A 16,174-nucleotide genomic window follows, 5' to 3' on the forward strand; every position below is an offset into this window, starting at 1 on the left:
AATGCAACGTTAATTTGAACACCCAAAACAGCAGCGCAATCGGCGGCCATTACGACTTTTTATGTAAAGAGAAAAATGGATCTGTACCTTTTTCCATTGTGAAAATTGCTCGTTATCTGACAATTATTAACAATTGAGCCGTAGCCGTGGTGGCTCAGGGGATCAAGCGTTCGCCTTCCAATGAGGTTGGGTTTGTATCCCAGAAGTTGGCTCGTCGATGCGAATTCCGCAACCGGCTGGCACCGACCGCAGTACTGAAGTAAAATATTCACAGTCGTGGACTGATAATATATTTGAATCCCCTTGTAGTCAAACTAACCATGGGAGGTTTTCGAGGTTTTTCTCTCCCTATAACGCAAATGCGGGTTAATTCCCTCAAGTCCTCGACGAAGACAAATTTATCCCCAATACTTGATCCAGGAGTTCTCTTGTCTTCTGGGTCGGATTCAAAATTACAAGGCTACGAAGTTGAACATTGGTAGTCGTACGTAAACTCAAAATCGGATCGGCTGTTCAACGACGTTATAAAATAAAATTATTAACAGTTTTAGCACCGCTTTTGTGCAGGAAAGGGACTATGGTCGTAACTTCTGCCTTATGTTACAGCGTATATTAAACTTAGCACTAACATATTTAAATCTTATTTGTTGGTGAATAAAAGCATTCATCTTATCTCGTATTTAGCTAATTATCGACAAATAATAATTTTCGATACAGTAAGAAATCACTTTAAGACTATAAATGCAAAACATATTTTTTTAGTAGGCAGTTATGGCGTAACAAATAATGACGTAACAAATTTATAGGTGCTGCAAATTTCATTCCTTAAATCGGGACTTGTAGTAAATTCGGCTCGAGTTGATGATCTCAAATATGCTAATTAATAAGTGCAGACGATATTTTAAGTTACGAAATTGGACACAATAACGTACTTTCTCTGAAAAAAACAAGCCTTTTTTTAGATGGATCCGAATTTTTGACCCCCAAAATATACAGGATAGCAATCTGGGAATTATGGTTCCAATAGGTCAGGAGATATGGTTCCAATAGGATCAGGAGAGCATTCCAAATTTTGGATACCTGAATATTAATTTTAGTTTTTGCGTATTTCGCTAAATCCCGAGAGCTTTTTAAGCGAATTAAAAAAAATTTACACGCAATTAAGAAAATTGGTTATCCAAAAATAATTCCATGTAAAAAATAAATTTTAGCAAATATTAATTATTTTTCATTTATTATCATATCTTATTTTATTTAATAATTGCTGAGAAAACTTTGAATTGTAAGGTATAGAATTTTTTACATCATATTAAAGAATGTAATTTTACGGTAGCAAAATGCAAAATTTGGGCAAAAAAAATTGTAAAAAAAAATTTGCCAAAATTTTGCCACGAAAAATTAAATTTTTTAAAATTTTGTAAAAAATTGTATACCTTACAATTCAAAACTTTTTCGATCATTATTGTTTAAAATAATAAAAAATAATAAAGTATTACTAAAAGTTAGCTAAACGAATTTTATAATTGTGTGCAAAAATTCTTAAATTCGCTTAACCGCTCTCCTGACTATTGCGTCGATATTTACCGAATTGCGGCAACCCCCGATATTTTAGGGTTCAAAAATCCGACTCCGTTTTTTTCTTTTTTTTTTTTTTTTTGCTGCATTGTACAGCCTATCATCACATGAGACAATATAGTTATTTAAATCTATTTTTGTCTGATTCACACGCGTGCGGTCGAGATGGATACGAAATCATTTGAGAAGCATTATAATATATTCCTAACTAAATTAAATTTAAAAAAAATTCAACTGTTGAAAAAAAAAAATTTTTTTTTCAGGGAATGTAATTAATTCATTAAACAGGGATTTTTGTCTTCTTTTAATCGGAGAAAAAGAAGAAAAAAACTATACTACGAAATTTAGTAAATACAGGTTCGTTAATTCGTTTCCCGATTATATATTTGTAAATTTGTAATGCTGCTAAGAAAATAATTTCTTATGTAAAGTAAATATTCTTATAATAGATTCAGTAATATAATGAAATCAAATCCTTCAGATACAGATGATGGCATCATGTTAATTCGTATTTAATGCATCAAAAAGTTCTCATACATGAGGGAATAAAAAATAAATAAATTTATCTATCTATTTTTTTAAGTATGTGTACTTAAAAATTCCAATTTTTATATAATCTTCAAGGAAATTTTTCAATAATATAATCACTGACCTTTTAGTGCTGATCTATATTGGCTATGTGCAAGCGTTATTGTTCGTCTAAGTAATCTTTTAATTTTGAACCTGATACAGGAGACAAATATCAGTTCAAATTCACCTTTGCGGAAAACCTTTTCAGGAAAACTTAGTCGTGCATAGTTAGCTCGACTATAACCATAATTCTATGTCTAATATGCTACTATACTATTTAATGCAGTATATAAATCAACCAACTATCATCCAAGAGTCGAACTTGAGTTAATTCGACAGAAGTAAGTAATAAAAATCAATTTTAACTGCAGAAGTCTGATGTTCTCAAAGCAACATTTGAAAAAAGAACTTATATTTAAATTATAATTGCTCTCAATCCCCAATCAGTGTTTATCGAAGTCAAATGTGTTTCGTATACAAAACCGAATTGATTACGAAACTTTATGGACAAAATTAAACACAATTGTCAAATTTGAACACTTCAGATGTTGTAGTTCAGCCTTTTTAAAACTCAAGTTAAGTGATTTCTTGACAACAAGTCATGTTCAACAAGTGATTTCAGGATTAAATTTTCAGTTCTTGGCACACATTAAGCGCAATTTTTGCTGCAGAAAAAATTCATTTTTTTGTTTTAATAATTTTAAAAAGCAAAACAAATGTCAACAAATCTGCGAATTTCATGAATGATATTTTTTTTTTGTGAACAAAAATAGTAATGGTCTTTTTGATCTTAAAAAAAAAATAATAATAAATAAATCAAATAATAGCGATAATTTTTACTAAATAATGTGAGGAAAGCATTGGATAGTATTGCGTTTTAGTATTCTCCGTTTCATTTATTAAAAAAAAAATTTAGAAATGCAATCAAAATATATTTATCTTTATTATTGCTACTTTTAATTGCAACAGTCCTTGATCCTAATCTGTACAGCAACAGGTTATGCCATATAAAACACAAAACTCGTTTCTGTTCAACAAAAAGTCACTTCAGTTTGCTTATCTTGAAATTTTTTTTTTATTTTTTAAAATCTGCAATTCAATATGAAATTTTACACCCCGAGCAGGCGTAATATAAAAATTCAAGCTTCTTGAAATACGATAAACTAATGGTTCATTTTAAAAGGACGGTCGATTAAAAAGCTTTTAATAGCAGCATCTCGATAACTTTCGTTTTGTAGTGAAGTGCCTCTTACAAGCCTCTCCTTCAAGTACCTGGAAGGCGATCACTCATTCATTGACTTTGTCTGCGAGGATTACAATTTCTGGTCAACCCCTTTAGCTGGTTAAACTAAAATAGTCCTCATTCCGCTCTCGGATCCTTGGGAGGTGCTACAACGCGTGCTCTGCTTCTATTGATCAAGAGTACTCTGACAGACCACGCCAATAGGAGAGCGTCTCCCGACTCAATCTCTTATTGGTTCGTTTGAGTCAAGTGGACTCCACCTCCTTTCCCGAACACCCTGGGAGCCTCATCGTCCTTTTTATTGCTCATCATCCGTTTCTCTTTCTATTCTTCATCATTGCTCAGACTCACTCGTCTCCCACCCACTAGAAATTAGATTGATAAATCCGATTCCCAGAGCCGAAGACATCTGCAAAGAGATATCGTTTTGGAGGAAAACGATTTTTGATTTTAGATGGTGCTGGACGATGTGTAATATTGCGCATGCGCCCTCCTCCGAACGTCAACGACTCGCCAAGAGCCCCATTGGTCCTGCCAACGCTGTTGTTCAGCCTCTCCCCACACCCCCTCCATCAACCCCTCTAATCTAGACACCCCCTCTTTTCCACTTCCATGGGCTATCGTAGCACGCACTCACACATACGAGTAGACCAATACAAGTAGCAGCTCTAAACAGTTCGGATCTCTGAGACCGTCCGGATTTCTAGACATTCGAGTAGATAGTACTTGGAGGGAGGTTGTTTGACCGCCGCCGGACTTTGTTGCGAAAAGGGTCCTTGAGGAACTCCCTGGGACGAGGGGTCTCTCCTTAGTGAGGGGTCTCTTGGTGAAGCTCTGGCGTTGTGGAAGCAATGTCACTGAGTCCTAAACATTCTACACCGTTTTCCGTGACCGATATCCTAAGCCCACTCGAAGAAAGTTACAAGAAGGCAATCGCAGCAGTTGCTGCAGAGAATTCCGGACTAGGTTCAACGTACAGGAGTCCCCAGACTCAAGCAGCCATGAACGTACCCGTGACCAATCCTTACATGCATATGTCCCAGCTCTCTCACCCTAACACTTTCCCCACCCAGTACTGTAACGGAACGGACATCTCTGCCCACTACGGTGACGTCCGGCAATCTGCACCAGGATGGTACAGCACCACTCCAGATCCCCGTTTTGCAAGTAAGTGAAAATAATTCAGTATAACTGTAAACTTTCCTCCTTTCTTAAAATTGCTTTTCAATAGTTGTAAAATATTTTTAGTTACAAATCAGAAGTGTCACGAATCTGAATTCTGCTCTTAAATTCCTTTTGGAAAAACGTTAGCTCCGAATTGAAAGTGAAAACTGTTTTAGAAATTGATTAAAAATTTAACTTTCAAACAAATAAATAGATCCCTCCCTCATTTCTCAATTATGCTTGAGAAATATGAAAGATCTTTGAATCAGAATTATCTGTAATTAATTGAACAGAAATGGTTCTCTTTTCTCAATGCTGTTTTAAATGTGTGAAACATTTTTGCACTAAATACGAAATATTCCTAACAACGGTATAATTACTATTTGATAACATAGTATTGCCATTATTCTCTGAAGATGTAGTTTACTTAACTGTAGTTAGTAGGCATTACATTAAAAAAAATGCAATATATAGGATATGCAACTGTTAATATGAATAACAGCATTTAGACAATTCATTTTAAACTATTGACCTCTAGTTTTAATTAATGAAAAAGACAAGTTTTGATATTCATGAGTTAACCGAAACTATTACAATTGCATCAAATGTTATTAAAATATAATGCATCAAATGTTATTAAAATATAATAGCTGTACCATTTAAATATAGGATATTCAAATATTCTACTTGTTTATATTTCATAACATCGTTTTTTTTACATTAATGATATCGTTTACATTTTACATTCTTTTCAAAAAATATATGTATTTAACCTTGCCAAACAAATTTTACTTTATAAAACTAGCAATTGCTACAACCGAAAAATAAACTTTTTGAATGAACAGTAAAATGTCATTGTAGCTCGTTGTTATTTTACGGCATAAATTTATATTAGTTTATTACCTTGTATAGATAAGATGTTATGAAACAATGCAAATACTTATTTTTTGACACTATTTTTATAGTTGAAATAATTATTTGTCAACAAATCTATCTAGATGTAGGATAGCAAATGGAAATGATTTCATTATTTCTTCAACATTTTAATAAAAACATTATTTGTTGCATTATCTTATTGAAGTATAAAGTATAATATTTTTATGTGCTTTTGAAAATCAAAATGGTAAGAAGTTATTTAATTTAAAATTAAAAATAAATTTCAAATACGTATAATGGAAAAATTTTCGAAATAGAAATTAAATATTTTGAAATTTCCTTATAATATTGTATTGATTATTGCTTATCGTCATTCGATAAGTTATAACTGTTATAACTGTTATGAGTTATGTTTTAGGAGACTTTAGCTTTCAATTTCTATTGTTAAATAATTCTTTCACATCATATCTTATTTCACCTCTTAATTAATTAAACTAAACTCAATTATTAATTAATTAAACTTGACAGCCCATGAAGGACCAAGTCCTGCTGTGCATATTCCAATTGCTCCAATTTCTCACTCACTGGGGTGAATAAGCTGGTCTACGGGTTGGTCAGCTAGCGAGAAACCCCCTGTGCTTAATCCCATAGCATGCCAGTATCGACCCCACTAAAGGGTAGTGTTAACCTTGCCCTGTCCGAGGATTGAACATCAGAACTACCCCTCCCATCAGGTGTTTCACAATAACTAATGTGAGTCGTAGTGGCTCAGAGGATAGAGCTCTCGCCTTAAAATGAAGTGACAGGGTTCGAATCCCAGCTATGGCAGGTTGATACAAATTCCGCATCTGGCATCGACCACAGTGTTGACGTTAAATATAATCAGTGGCAGATGGTTAATGAGTTAGAGTCCCCTTGCAGTCAGACTTAGTGGTATTCCTCTCCATCAAAAGTTGCATCGAAAATCCATTTGCCTCCACGAAGACAAATTTCTCACAATACTTGATCCAGGAGTTACCTTGTCTTCTGAATTGGGTTCAAAATCACAAGGTTACGGAGCTGAACATTGGTATAGCCGTAAATTTAATATTGGAGTCGGCTGTTCAACGAAGGTCATAAAAATTGAATGCTATTTTAAGATGCATGTAAAATTAAGTGACGATTATTTCGTTTATAAGCAGATAAACTCGTTGTATTAATAATTATAATTGGTTTAATAAAGGAGTTTAAACTTTTTAATCCTTTCAAATACTTTAAAACTTATCGTAAAGTTTAATATTTTAATTAAAAAACTGTTCTAACTTGTTCTTCTGATTTAGGAAAATGAACTAAACAATTTTTTTTAAAAATTAATATGATGAGCCAACTTTTGTTCAACTCAAAATGAATTGTTTATTGTCAAAACGAATTGTCTTGATATTCACAGATTATTCAAAAAGTTGAAACTACTAATTAATAAAGCAAAACTACTTGAACAAGGTACGAATAAAGGTACAGAAAAAGGGCATTCCATAGTTTCGGTTCTATAAACTAGAATTTTATTCAGTGTCAGAAAACCTTTACCTTTAGTCGTTACCTTGTTGAAAACCTTTCCTCTACCTTTATTTGTAATTTAGTCACTTTTATTCAGGCTTTATTCATGCGTTGCATAAAGTATATCCTACTTTTATTCGAAGGGTTTGTTACAAAATTATGATAGACCACATTTTCAATCAATTTGTTCAAGTGAGCGTTTTTTTGTAAAAATTAAATAAGTAATAAAATAAAATAAATGAATATATTTAAGTAAATAAATAAAAAACACAATGATTCAAATACTGGCAATAAGATGTTTCTACTGCAGCTTACAAATGAAGATTCTGTAAGTCTGTAAAGTAACTATCCGGATATAATGCTAAGAATTAGTTCGATATAAGATTTCACATTTGAAAAAGTTTGTCTCTTTATAACATTGCCCCAAGTACTCTGAGATATTCGTTATTGCTGATATTCGTTAATTTTTTTGAATAACTTTTAATGTTTTATTAATATTAATTAATAGTATTACAGTATTTCATGTCAACCGAAAAAAAATTTTTTTTTCCTTTTTCATCTGGGACACTGCATAAAATTATAAATGTATTTCAGCGTGAATGTTATATAAACGAACCATAACTATTTTCATAATTTCAACTGAAAAATATATTCAAAGAAATCCCTGGTTGCTATTTAGCATTAATTAATAAACTAATTTCCAAATGAATTTTTTTCTTCATATAAATACAAAAATGTTTGTGACAATAATTACACTTAAATTTTACTAATTATTTATCTGATAATAATAATAATAATTTTTTTTTTGCTTGTAAAACTTAGGAATTCTGTTACTTTTCTCCTTTTATGTGAGTATTTTATTATAAAAATGAAATTTTAAGCTGTACTAAAAAAAGAAATTGAGTAATTCAACATTTAAAATTTTTCAAGAAGGAAGAAAATCATTCACTTGAAATCAATGAAAATGAATTGATAATTGTTTGATAAGAAAGTATTTGGAAAAATAACAATGCTTGATTTTTCTTTTCTAAGATGAACAAAATAGTAATCACTGCTTAAATCTTAATGAATATTAGAATTTAAGGTGAAAAATAGTTTGAAATATTTTTATTAATTATTTTATAATTATTATATTGACGATCATTTTTTTAAAAATATTTTCTATTCAAGTCATCTAACACATTCCCAATGCCAATTCTAGGAGTAGCATTTTTAACAAAAAATGTTATGCATGCTTCCAGAACATAGTAAAATATACCGTGTTTTTTTAGTCTATGGGAACACCAAAAAAGCTTGGTAATTTTTACTGATGTAATTTGGTAATGAATTTGGTGAAATTATCAATAAAATATGTTTCCTTAATGTATGACAATATTTGTAAATTGTTGTAAAATTTGATAACTTTATCATCCCTTAGATTATGTCATAAAAGCCATTCATTCGGTTAAATTCACTTTTTCAGTTTTGTATTTTTTACAATATAAATGTGTGGTTACATTACAGTTTTGAAAAACCAGAATTTTCTGACGACTGTTCTACATAAACGGAAAAATTACCAAACGAATGGTTAAAATAATATAAGTTTTAAATTTATAAACCAAAATTTTTTTTCTTTCTAAATTTGAAATCTTATTATATTACTGTACACTAATTTTACCAAATTTTTTTCTTTCTGTAAAATTATAATTTTTAAATTTCAACCTAAAAATTCCTAGCTTTGTAGCTTAATTTTGAACAACATGAACTAATGAATTTAAAATCAAAAGCATTAATTTTATTTCAAATTACATTTTTAAAGGCGTAAATTCTTATTCGTAAAATGAAGCATCAAATCTTCATCTAAGTGCTGCATTGAATAACTGATTCATTTTAGAGGTGACAGATTTAATGCAAATGTCCTTGTTGTTAAACTTAATAATTATTTACAAAAGTTTGTATTAATTATACAAGATGTGAGCAGATAGAAAATATAAAAGAGCAAGCAGATATTAATTTAAAGTAAGTTGAAACACAAATCTGAATCAACTTTTTTTTCATTAGATAAGCATAAACTAGTCAGAAAACCAAATTAGTAGCTTCAATGCTACGAGCAACTACCATATAAACAAGTACAAAACCACGTTACATTCTGTATTTTGGAGCTGAAGAGTTGGAAAAACAATTTTTACTTAACATCTTTAAAATTCAGTAGGTTTTCTTAATGCTCGTAGACCAGCGGTTCTCAAAAGATGTTCCACGTAACAAAAGAGTTCCGTGAACGAGTCACGGGGGCTCCGAGAGTTAGGACTTTTTTTAAAAATCAGTTGTGATTTTCGATACCAGTAATTGAATTTATATCCAATTAAAAATCCATTATTAGTTTAATATCTCTATTATTTTTGTGAAATTATTGAATTAAATGTTTGTGAATAAACAATATTCAAAACAATTCTTTTTCTAATAACAATATAATGAATGAATTCTGAAAAGGATATACATTTATTAAAAATTGCATTAGTATTTCGCATCGAATTCAACAAAGAAGTATGTTTCCCTCTTGGCCAAAGAATAAACAATCCCAACGTTTATTTTAGTCCTTTCAGTCCCTGTGAATTTAACTGTCTGACATAAAACCTAATTTTAAGACTAATAGTGATAAAACGATATGATGACAAAATTTTCTTCACTTTATATTTTCTAAATATTTAATAAATCGTTACATATTTTTAAAATAATTACTACTGCTTCGTCAATCAATATGCCAACAGGTTTATTAATTTAGTTTTTGGGTTCCGCCAAAAGTACATCAATCATTTAGGGTTCCACAGGCGAAAAAAATTTGGAACTGCAGCCGTAGACAACACACTATACATAACTAAACAATCTGGAAGCTCAAATTTTAAATTTCTGTGCCGTAAACAAATACTAGTATCGAAATCAGCGGTTCTCGCTTTTTTAACCGAAACAACCATCTGTGTTTTTTTAATTTGTTTATTTTTGCCAATTGCTTTATTTCGCCTTTTTTTTTTCCTTCTTTAAACTTACATTAATTGTATATTGTTTGAATTGAGGAAAATTTTCAAAATTTTTTGAGACTCTGAGGTGAATTTTCTTGATAGATAACACATTGATAGGCTTGGTTTTCGGTTCTATGTGCAAGATCCATATAAACAAGTACAATGCCTAATATTCAAATGCTGCATTTCGGCATGGAACAGAATACTTTCTTATAGGGCCGGAATGACTGTCTAGGGTCTAACTTGCTTATTTGTGTTAAGTGCGATGTTACAATGCTCTTTGAAATAATGTTTTAATTATTTTCAAAGAAAAATGCATTGGAATGGCATAAAAACCAAAAGTTAGCTTATGGAGTGTAAAATATACACTGCAAAAAGCACCGGACCGAATTACAGTAAAAAGTACAGGCAGTACTTCTTACCGGAACATATCATGAAATAAAAAGTCAGATGTACCGGAATTTTTACAGCAATATCTACCGTAAAATCATTGAAACACCCTAATTAAATATCTAATAATAAGGTAAAATTAATAATATTATTATTAATTATTAAAATAATAAAATATTATTTTTAAAACGACAATAATAATAATGATAATTAAAATATTATTAATATTATAATCAATAATATTATTATTAATTATTAAAATTAATAATTAATAATATTGTCTAATTAATAATACGGTAAAAAGTAGAGGCACTCAGAGTGCCAGTACTTTTTACGAGAACATATCATAAAACAGATATACAGTAATCAGATCAGATATACAGTAATTTTTACAGTAATAATCTTTAATTATTACTGAAAAGATTATTTCAGATGTATTGTAATTTTTACAGTTATAATTGCCATGAAATCAATGAATCACTCTAATTAAATAATTAATAAATCGGTAAAATTATCAATTAAAATAATTAAAGTTATTATTAATTATTATTAACTAAAATAATGAAATCTTACTATTAAACTAATAATAATATTTGTTATAATTACCGTAAAATCACAGAGTCACTATAATTTAATAAGTACTAGTGTAAGAGTTACTGTAAAGTATTTTATGGTAAGAATGGATTTTACAGACGATACACACAAAGTGCCAGTATTTCCTACCGTAATTTGATCTGGAATTTTTTACAGTGTACTAAAATAGCATATTTTTACGAAAATTACCATTTAAGCGTGTTAAAAATATTTTATTTCATTGAGTATAAAAAAAATATTTTATTCTATTTGTATATCTATACCACTAGTATTTGTATACCACTGTCACTTTTGCAAAAATCAAGTAATTTTTTGAAGAAAGCAATTATTCAATGATAATGTAAAACTACTTCAAAATATCTGCTTTTATAGAACATGCGAAATTGTTCTTTAGGAATTCGAATCAAGATACAATAGACCAACGCTTAAAACATTTCCTCAAATCATTACTTTAAATCATTTTTTACTAAAAAATAAACGTACGTCTGTTCCTGTTTGATAAATCTTCTAAATAAAAAGTAAAATACAGTAAATAAATCTACCTAAAAGTAATGTGCAATTTTTAAATCTATTATTTCATTCAAATTTTAATAAAACTTAGGTTTTAAATGTATAGAATTTTTTGTGAGGAATGTATATATTTGATATATATTTTCCTTTCGCAAAAACAGTTAAAATTCATTCAAACTCTAACAATGCGTACTATTTGATTGAAATATTGTTAAAAAAAAATTGAACATAAAATATTGTGCTAATGTTTTTACAATAATGTTTTTTTTCCGGATCCTTTAGCATCTTTGAAAGTATTATATTGTATTGTTAATGTTTAGTATTCTTGGAAAAAAAAAACATCAAATTAATATGAATGAAATTAACAATTAAAAGAAACTGTTTAAGTGTTGATTTATTTATCGAATCTCATTGATGTTACATTTTTAATTAAGACTAAATGCTGTTATTTAATAACTCTTTTTTAATAACGCCAATGTTTTAATTTTCTTTATTTTCAATTTCATTTAAATCTAGAAAGTGGAGTTTATTCACACAAAAAATATAAGTACACTAAGTTTTTGAAAAGCATTATTATTTCGTTTTATCAAAAGGGAATGAATACGATCTTCTTTTAGATTCGCGATTTTACAAAACAAAAGTTTATTGTTCAATTCTTATGAATAAAAAAAATAAATAAAAAAATAATAATAAATTAACTAAACAAATTTCATTGAATTTTTAATTTTGTCTCTTACACAGTTTTTGTTCTAAACTAGAACTTACAATCAATAATACTATGTTCTTTGAATCATTTACTTCTAAATTTTCTGTTTTTTAATTGACGTACTTTCTTTTTAAGAATATTTAAATTTTTTGCTTGCTAAATGAAAATTTGAGTAAAATTACTGCCAAATCTTTACTTAAATGACCGAAACTTATTGTGAAATTTGTTTTTAGAAGAAATGATAAAGGGACAAAGAAAATCTAAGAAAAATATTCTATTATGAATAATTAGACATTTCATGTTTCTTTTTTACTTTAAATAAATATTTTTAAGCTGTATTAATCCATAAATAGTAATTGAAAAAAGAGTATGATCATATTAATTTTTGACAAAATTATTATAATTTGATTTTAAAAAGCCTTAAAACTAAAAACAAAATATCTAATAGTTAAAATTTTATTTAGGTTTCACCTTTGTAAATATATTACAAAAGTTTTAAATCAGAAAAAAAGTTTTTTTTTTTTTTTTTTTTTTTTACAATAATTTATTATACACATAATAATGACTTAAATTCATGCAACGATTGATCGAGAATTCAGTTATTGCAAAAATAATCTCAATATAATCAAATAAATTGCAAAAAAGAAATAATAACAATAATTCTTTTTCATTTTATTTTCAAAGCCGAACATAAATTTAAACACTGTCACACAATAGTGAAGATACAATATCATTTACTAATACATTGAAATCATAAAATTTTCTTGAACTTGATGAAATATTTAATTTTGACTATTGACAACAAATGTAAGGACTATAAAATCTCATGTCTTAACAAAAATAAATTAAAAAAATTATTCTTATTTTGCAACTACAAAATAACTTTAATAATTAAAATAATTTAATAAATTAATAATGGAAAATACGGGGAAATTCTTTTTTTTTTTCCTCTCTTCTTTTTAGTTTTCAAGTTATAAAAAATGCATAGTACAAACAAAAAATTATCTATTCTGCAATATATAAGCAAATTGAAAAAATTGTATATTTTTTTAAAAAATAGTTGATTTAAGCAAAACATAGACACCATTTTTTAATTATTATGAAATAAGAATAAAATATAAATTTCTTCCTATTAAGTAATTTGTCACTTAGTTTGAGTTAATAAAACTGCCATAAATACAGTGTCACAAATGAAAGGAATAAAATTATTAATTTCAATATAAGACTAATTTATTAAGTGTAATTGTAATAAAAACTGAAACTTATGAATGGAACTTTCTTTTTACAACTTTTATAATATGGCATTAACTTTCCTACATCTTTACATTCGACCTTAAATATGCATTAGATTTTTTTTTAATATTTTGTGTCTGATTTTATGCAAAGAAGATATATGAGTTAATTACGTACTTTGAAATTTCTATTTTGACTAAAATCGGTAAAAATGTTACGTCTTTATCAATTCTGAAAAGATATTTTTGCGTCCATTTGTCATTTTTCATATCCAATTTATATGCAAGCAAAAATTTAGGATTAATACTTTTTTTAGTTGTAAGCTGTTTACCTCTCAGTTTATAAACGATGATTAACATATTGATAGTCATTTATTTGTTGTTTCTCTCTCTTCCTCTTTTTTTCTTTCGAAGAAAAAGGATGGTCTTATTATTGGCCTAAATATTTATTGATCAATGAAATTCTTTTTTCACGAAATAATAACAACTTCTCTATTGCAATTAGAATATCATATGTAAAATTACTAATCATAAAAGTATAATATCTTATTAATGTATGTAATTGAAAAAATCTGTACTTCATGCTAAAAAATAATTGCTAAAAACGGAATTTTTATTATTACTTTTATACTAAACAAAGTTACAGTAACTTTCATAATTCGTTTAATTAATCATTTTTGAAATTAAGATAGCGTGTGCATTAAACTTGCGAGAAAAATATTACAAGTAATATTGAAAATAAAATAATACGTATACCTAAAAATAATAAAAATAAAATATTTTAAGACACTACTTTCACAAGCATTTACTTTAACACACATTGTGTAACAAAATGTTTTGATTCATAAGTATTAGCTGCAAACAGTGTGAATCACCTTAAACGCATGAGAGTTTTTCTCGAAGAAATACTAAGTCAAACATTGAAAACATTAGTTTAAACAAAAATTTGAATTACATTACAAATTATTATCATTCAAATTTGCTAAGGCTTAAAGTCTTCACGAAAATTAATAACTCTTATACGCCCATTTATTGAACTAATTGCTTTTGAAAAGAATTCAAATAATAGATTTTCATAGCGATAGTGATAGTATACCGATTTTTGGGAACTGCAGGGAAAAAAATATGAAATTTCCTTACTTTATGGTAAAATTATTTCTAATAATCATAAAAAGAAAATAATAATCAAAAAAAAATTAGTAATCAGGAAAAAAAATATCATTAAAAAAAAACATAATTCTGGTGATAAAACTAAAATATGCGGTATTTAAACCATTCACTTGGTAAATTCTCCGTTCATATAGTTTATCGGAAATTGCGGTTTTCGAAATTAGTGTTCTCATTACCATTCGTTTATAAAAAATACAAAACTGAAAAGTAGATTTCTTAGAATAAATGGATTTTATGTCAGGCTATAAGGTATCACTCTAAAACTACCAAATTTTATGAAAATTTCGCAAACGTTATCGCATTATTTTACCAAAATCATTTCTAAATGCCACGGTAAAAATTACCATGCTTTTTAGCGTTCCCATAAATTCAGAAATGCGGTAAATTTTACCATATTCAGGTAGTTTTGACCATACTCTTTTCTGAGTATGAGAGCGTCAGCGAATAAGAAATGGAGTTCACTAGTTTTTATTTTATTTTTATTCCTTATATTGATTATCTTTTTAACTTAATTGACCTTATTTTTTAGAAATTATTTTGTTTAAAATACGACTTACAACACAACTTGCAAGAATACGAACATAAAATAAGCATGCCCTGAGAAATCTTTTAAAAGAAATAAAAAAAGAAGAAAAGAAAAAAAACGTTACAAAAAATAAAAACTACTATTTCTAACTATAATTTGTGAATAACTTACTTATATCTAACAGAAACTTAAAAACTCTGCTAAAGCATTTTTAGAGAGAAAATATCAGGCAGAATTCAATCGAAGCATAACAATTTCATTATCAAAAAAGATTTAAAAAAGTGATGTTTTTTTGTGTAGAATGTGTTTCAATTCTCAGTTTGAAAAGAAGTCCTAGAATATTTTGTTCTCCTAAGTGTTGAAATAATATCTGAAGAATATATGCTTCTTTGTGTGACTTATAAGGTATGGTCATGTGAAGGAAAAAAATTAAAATAAACCTCCGTGATAGCATGTGATGAACTTTCAAAATTATTGAAATTTGCTGCGAAAAAAAAATCAAATCGAACATACACAAACCTTAAAAAAGATATTTATAATATTTTCACTTAAATTTGAACTATTTTTATTGTTCAACAATGTATGCATTTCGTGAAGTAGTTTTATCTGGTACTTTTTCTTTGAAAGAATTGGAGATATTCGTTTCTGTACGAAGAAAAAGGAATCAGATAAAGCAACGGGGGTTTGCTCTAAATATATTCCTTTTTCCATATCCTCTGCTCGCTTTCACCTGTGCACGAGCTCAAGACTCTTGGGATCAACGGAATGAGATGAGAGAAAGAGAGAATGATGCTCGAGAGCAAAGGATGCTGATGCTCTGGAGGAGGGAGCAAAAATACCTTCTCCAGAAAAGATTGCCAACCTTTCGCTCTTTTCCAAATGATACTTCAACGATTGTTACAGGAACACAAACCACAATGACCCTTCTCTCAGCGTTGTTTAAACGCTAAACAGCAATGCCTCGTGACTTTACACATGCGATCGCAATCGTTGAAAAGAAGAGCCAAAGAGCAAGTCGTGTGGCCCTAAAACTGTTACAGAATCCCTCTTGGAAAACCATTCTGGTTAAAGGAAGGAGCACAGCGAAAG

General features: G+C 28.5%; 1 protein-coding gene across 1 annotated transcript in view; it reads left to right on the plus strand.

Annotated features, from left to right (window-relative positions):
* Positions 1-4,023: 4,023 nt before the first annotated feature.
* The window catches only part of LOC107436846 (thyroid transcription factor 1), a 50,155-nt gene continuing 38,004 nt past the window's right edge, over positions 4,024-16,174 (plus strand). Inside the window, exon 1 of the mRNA XM_016048663.4 lies at positions 4,024-4,555. Coding sequence (XP_015904149.3) covers positions 4,240-4,555 — 316 coding nt within the window. The 5' untranslated portion in view covers positions 4,024-4,239. The remainder of the gene's footprint in view (positions 4,556-16,174) is intronic.

This window comes from Parasteatoda tepidariorum, chromosome 6 (genome assembly GCF_982258835.1).
Source record: "Parasteatoda tepidariorum strain Cologne lab strain chromosome 6, Ptep-v5.0, whole genome shotgun sequence".
Taxonomy (NCBI): Eukaryota; Metazoa; Arthropoda; class Arachnida; order Araneae; family Theridiidae; genus Parasteatoda; species Parasteatoda tepidariorum.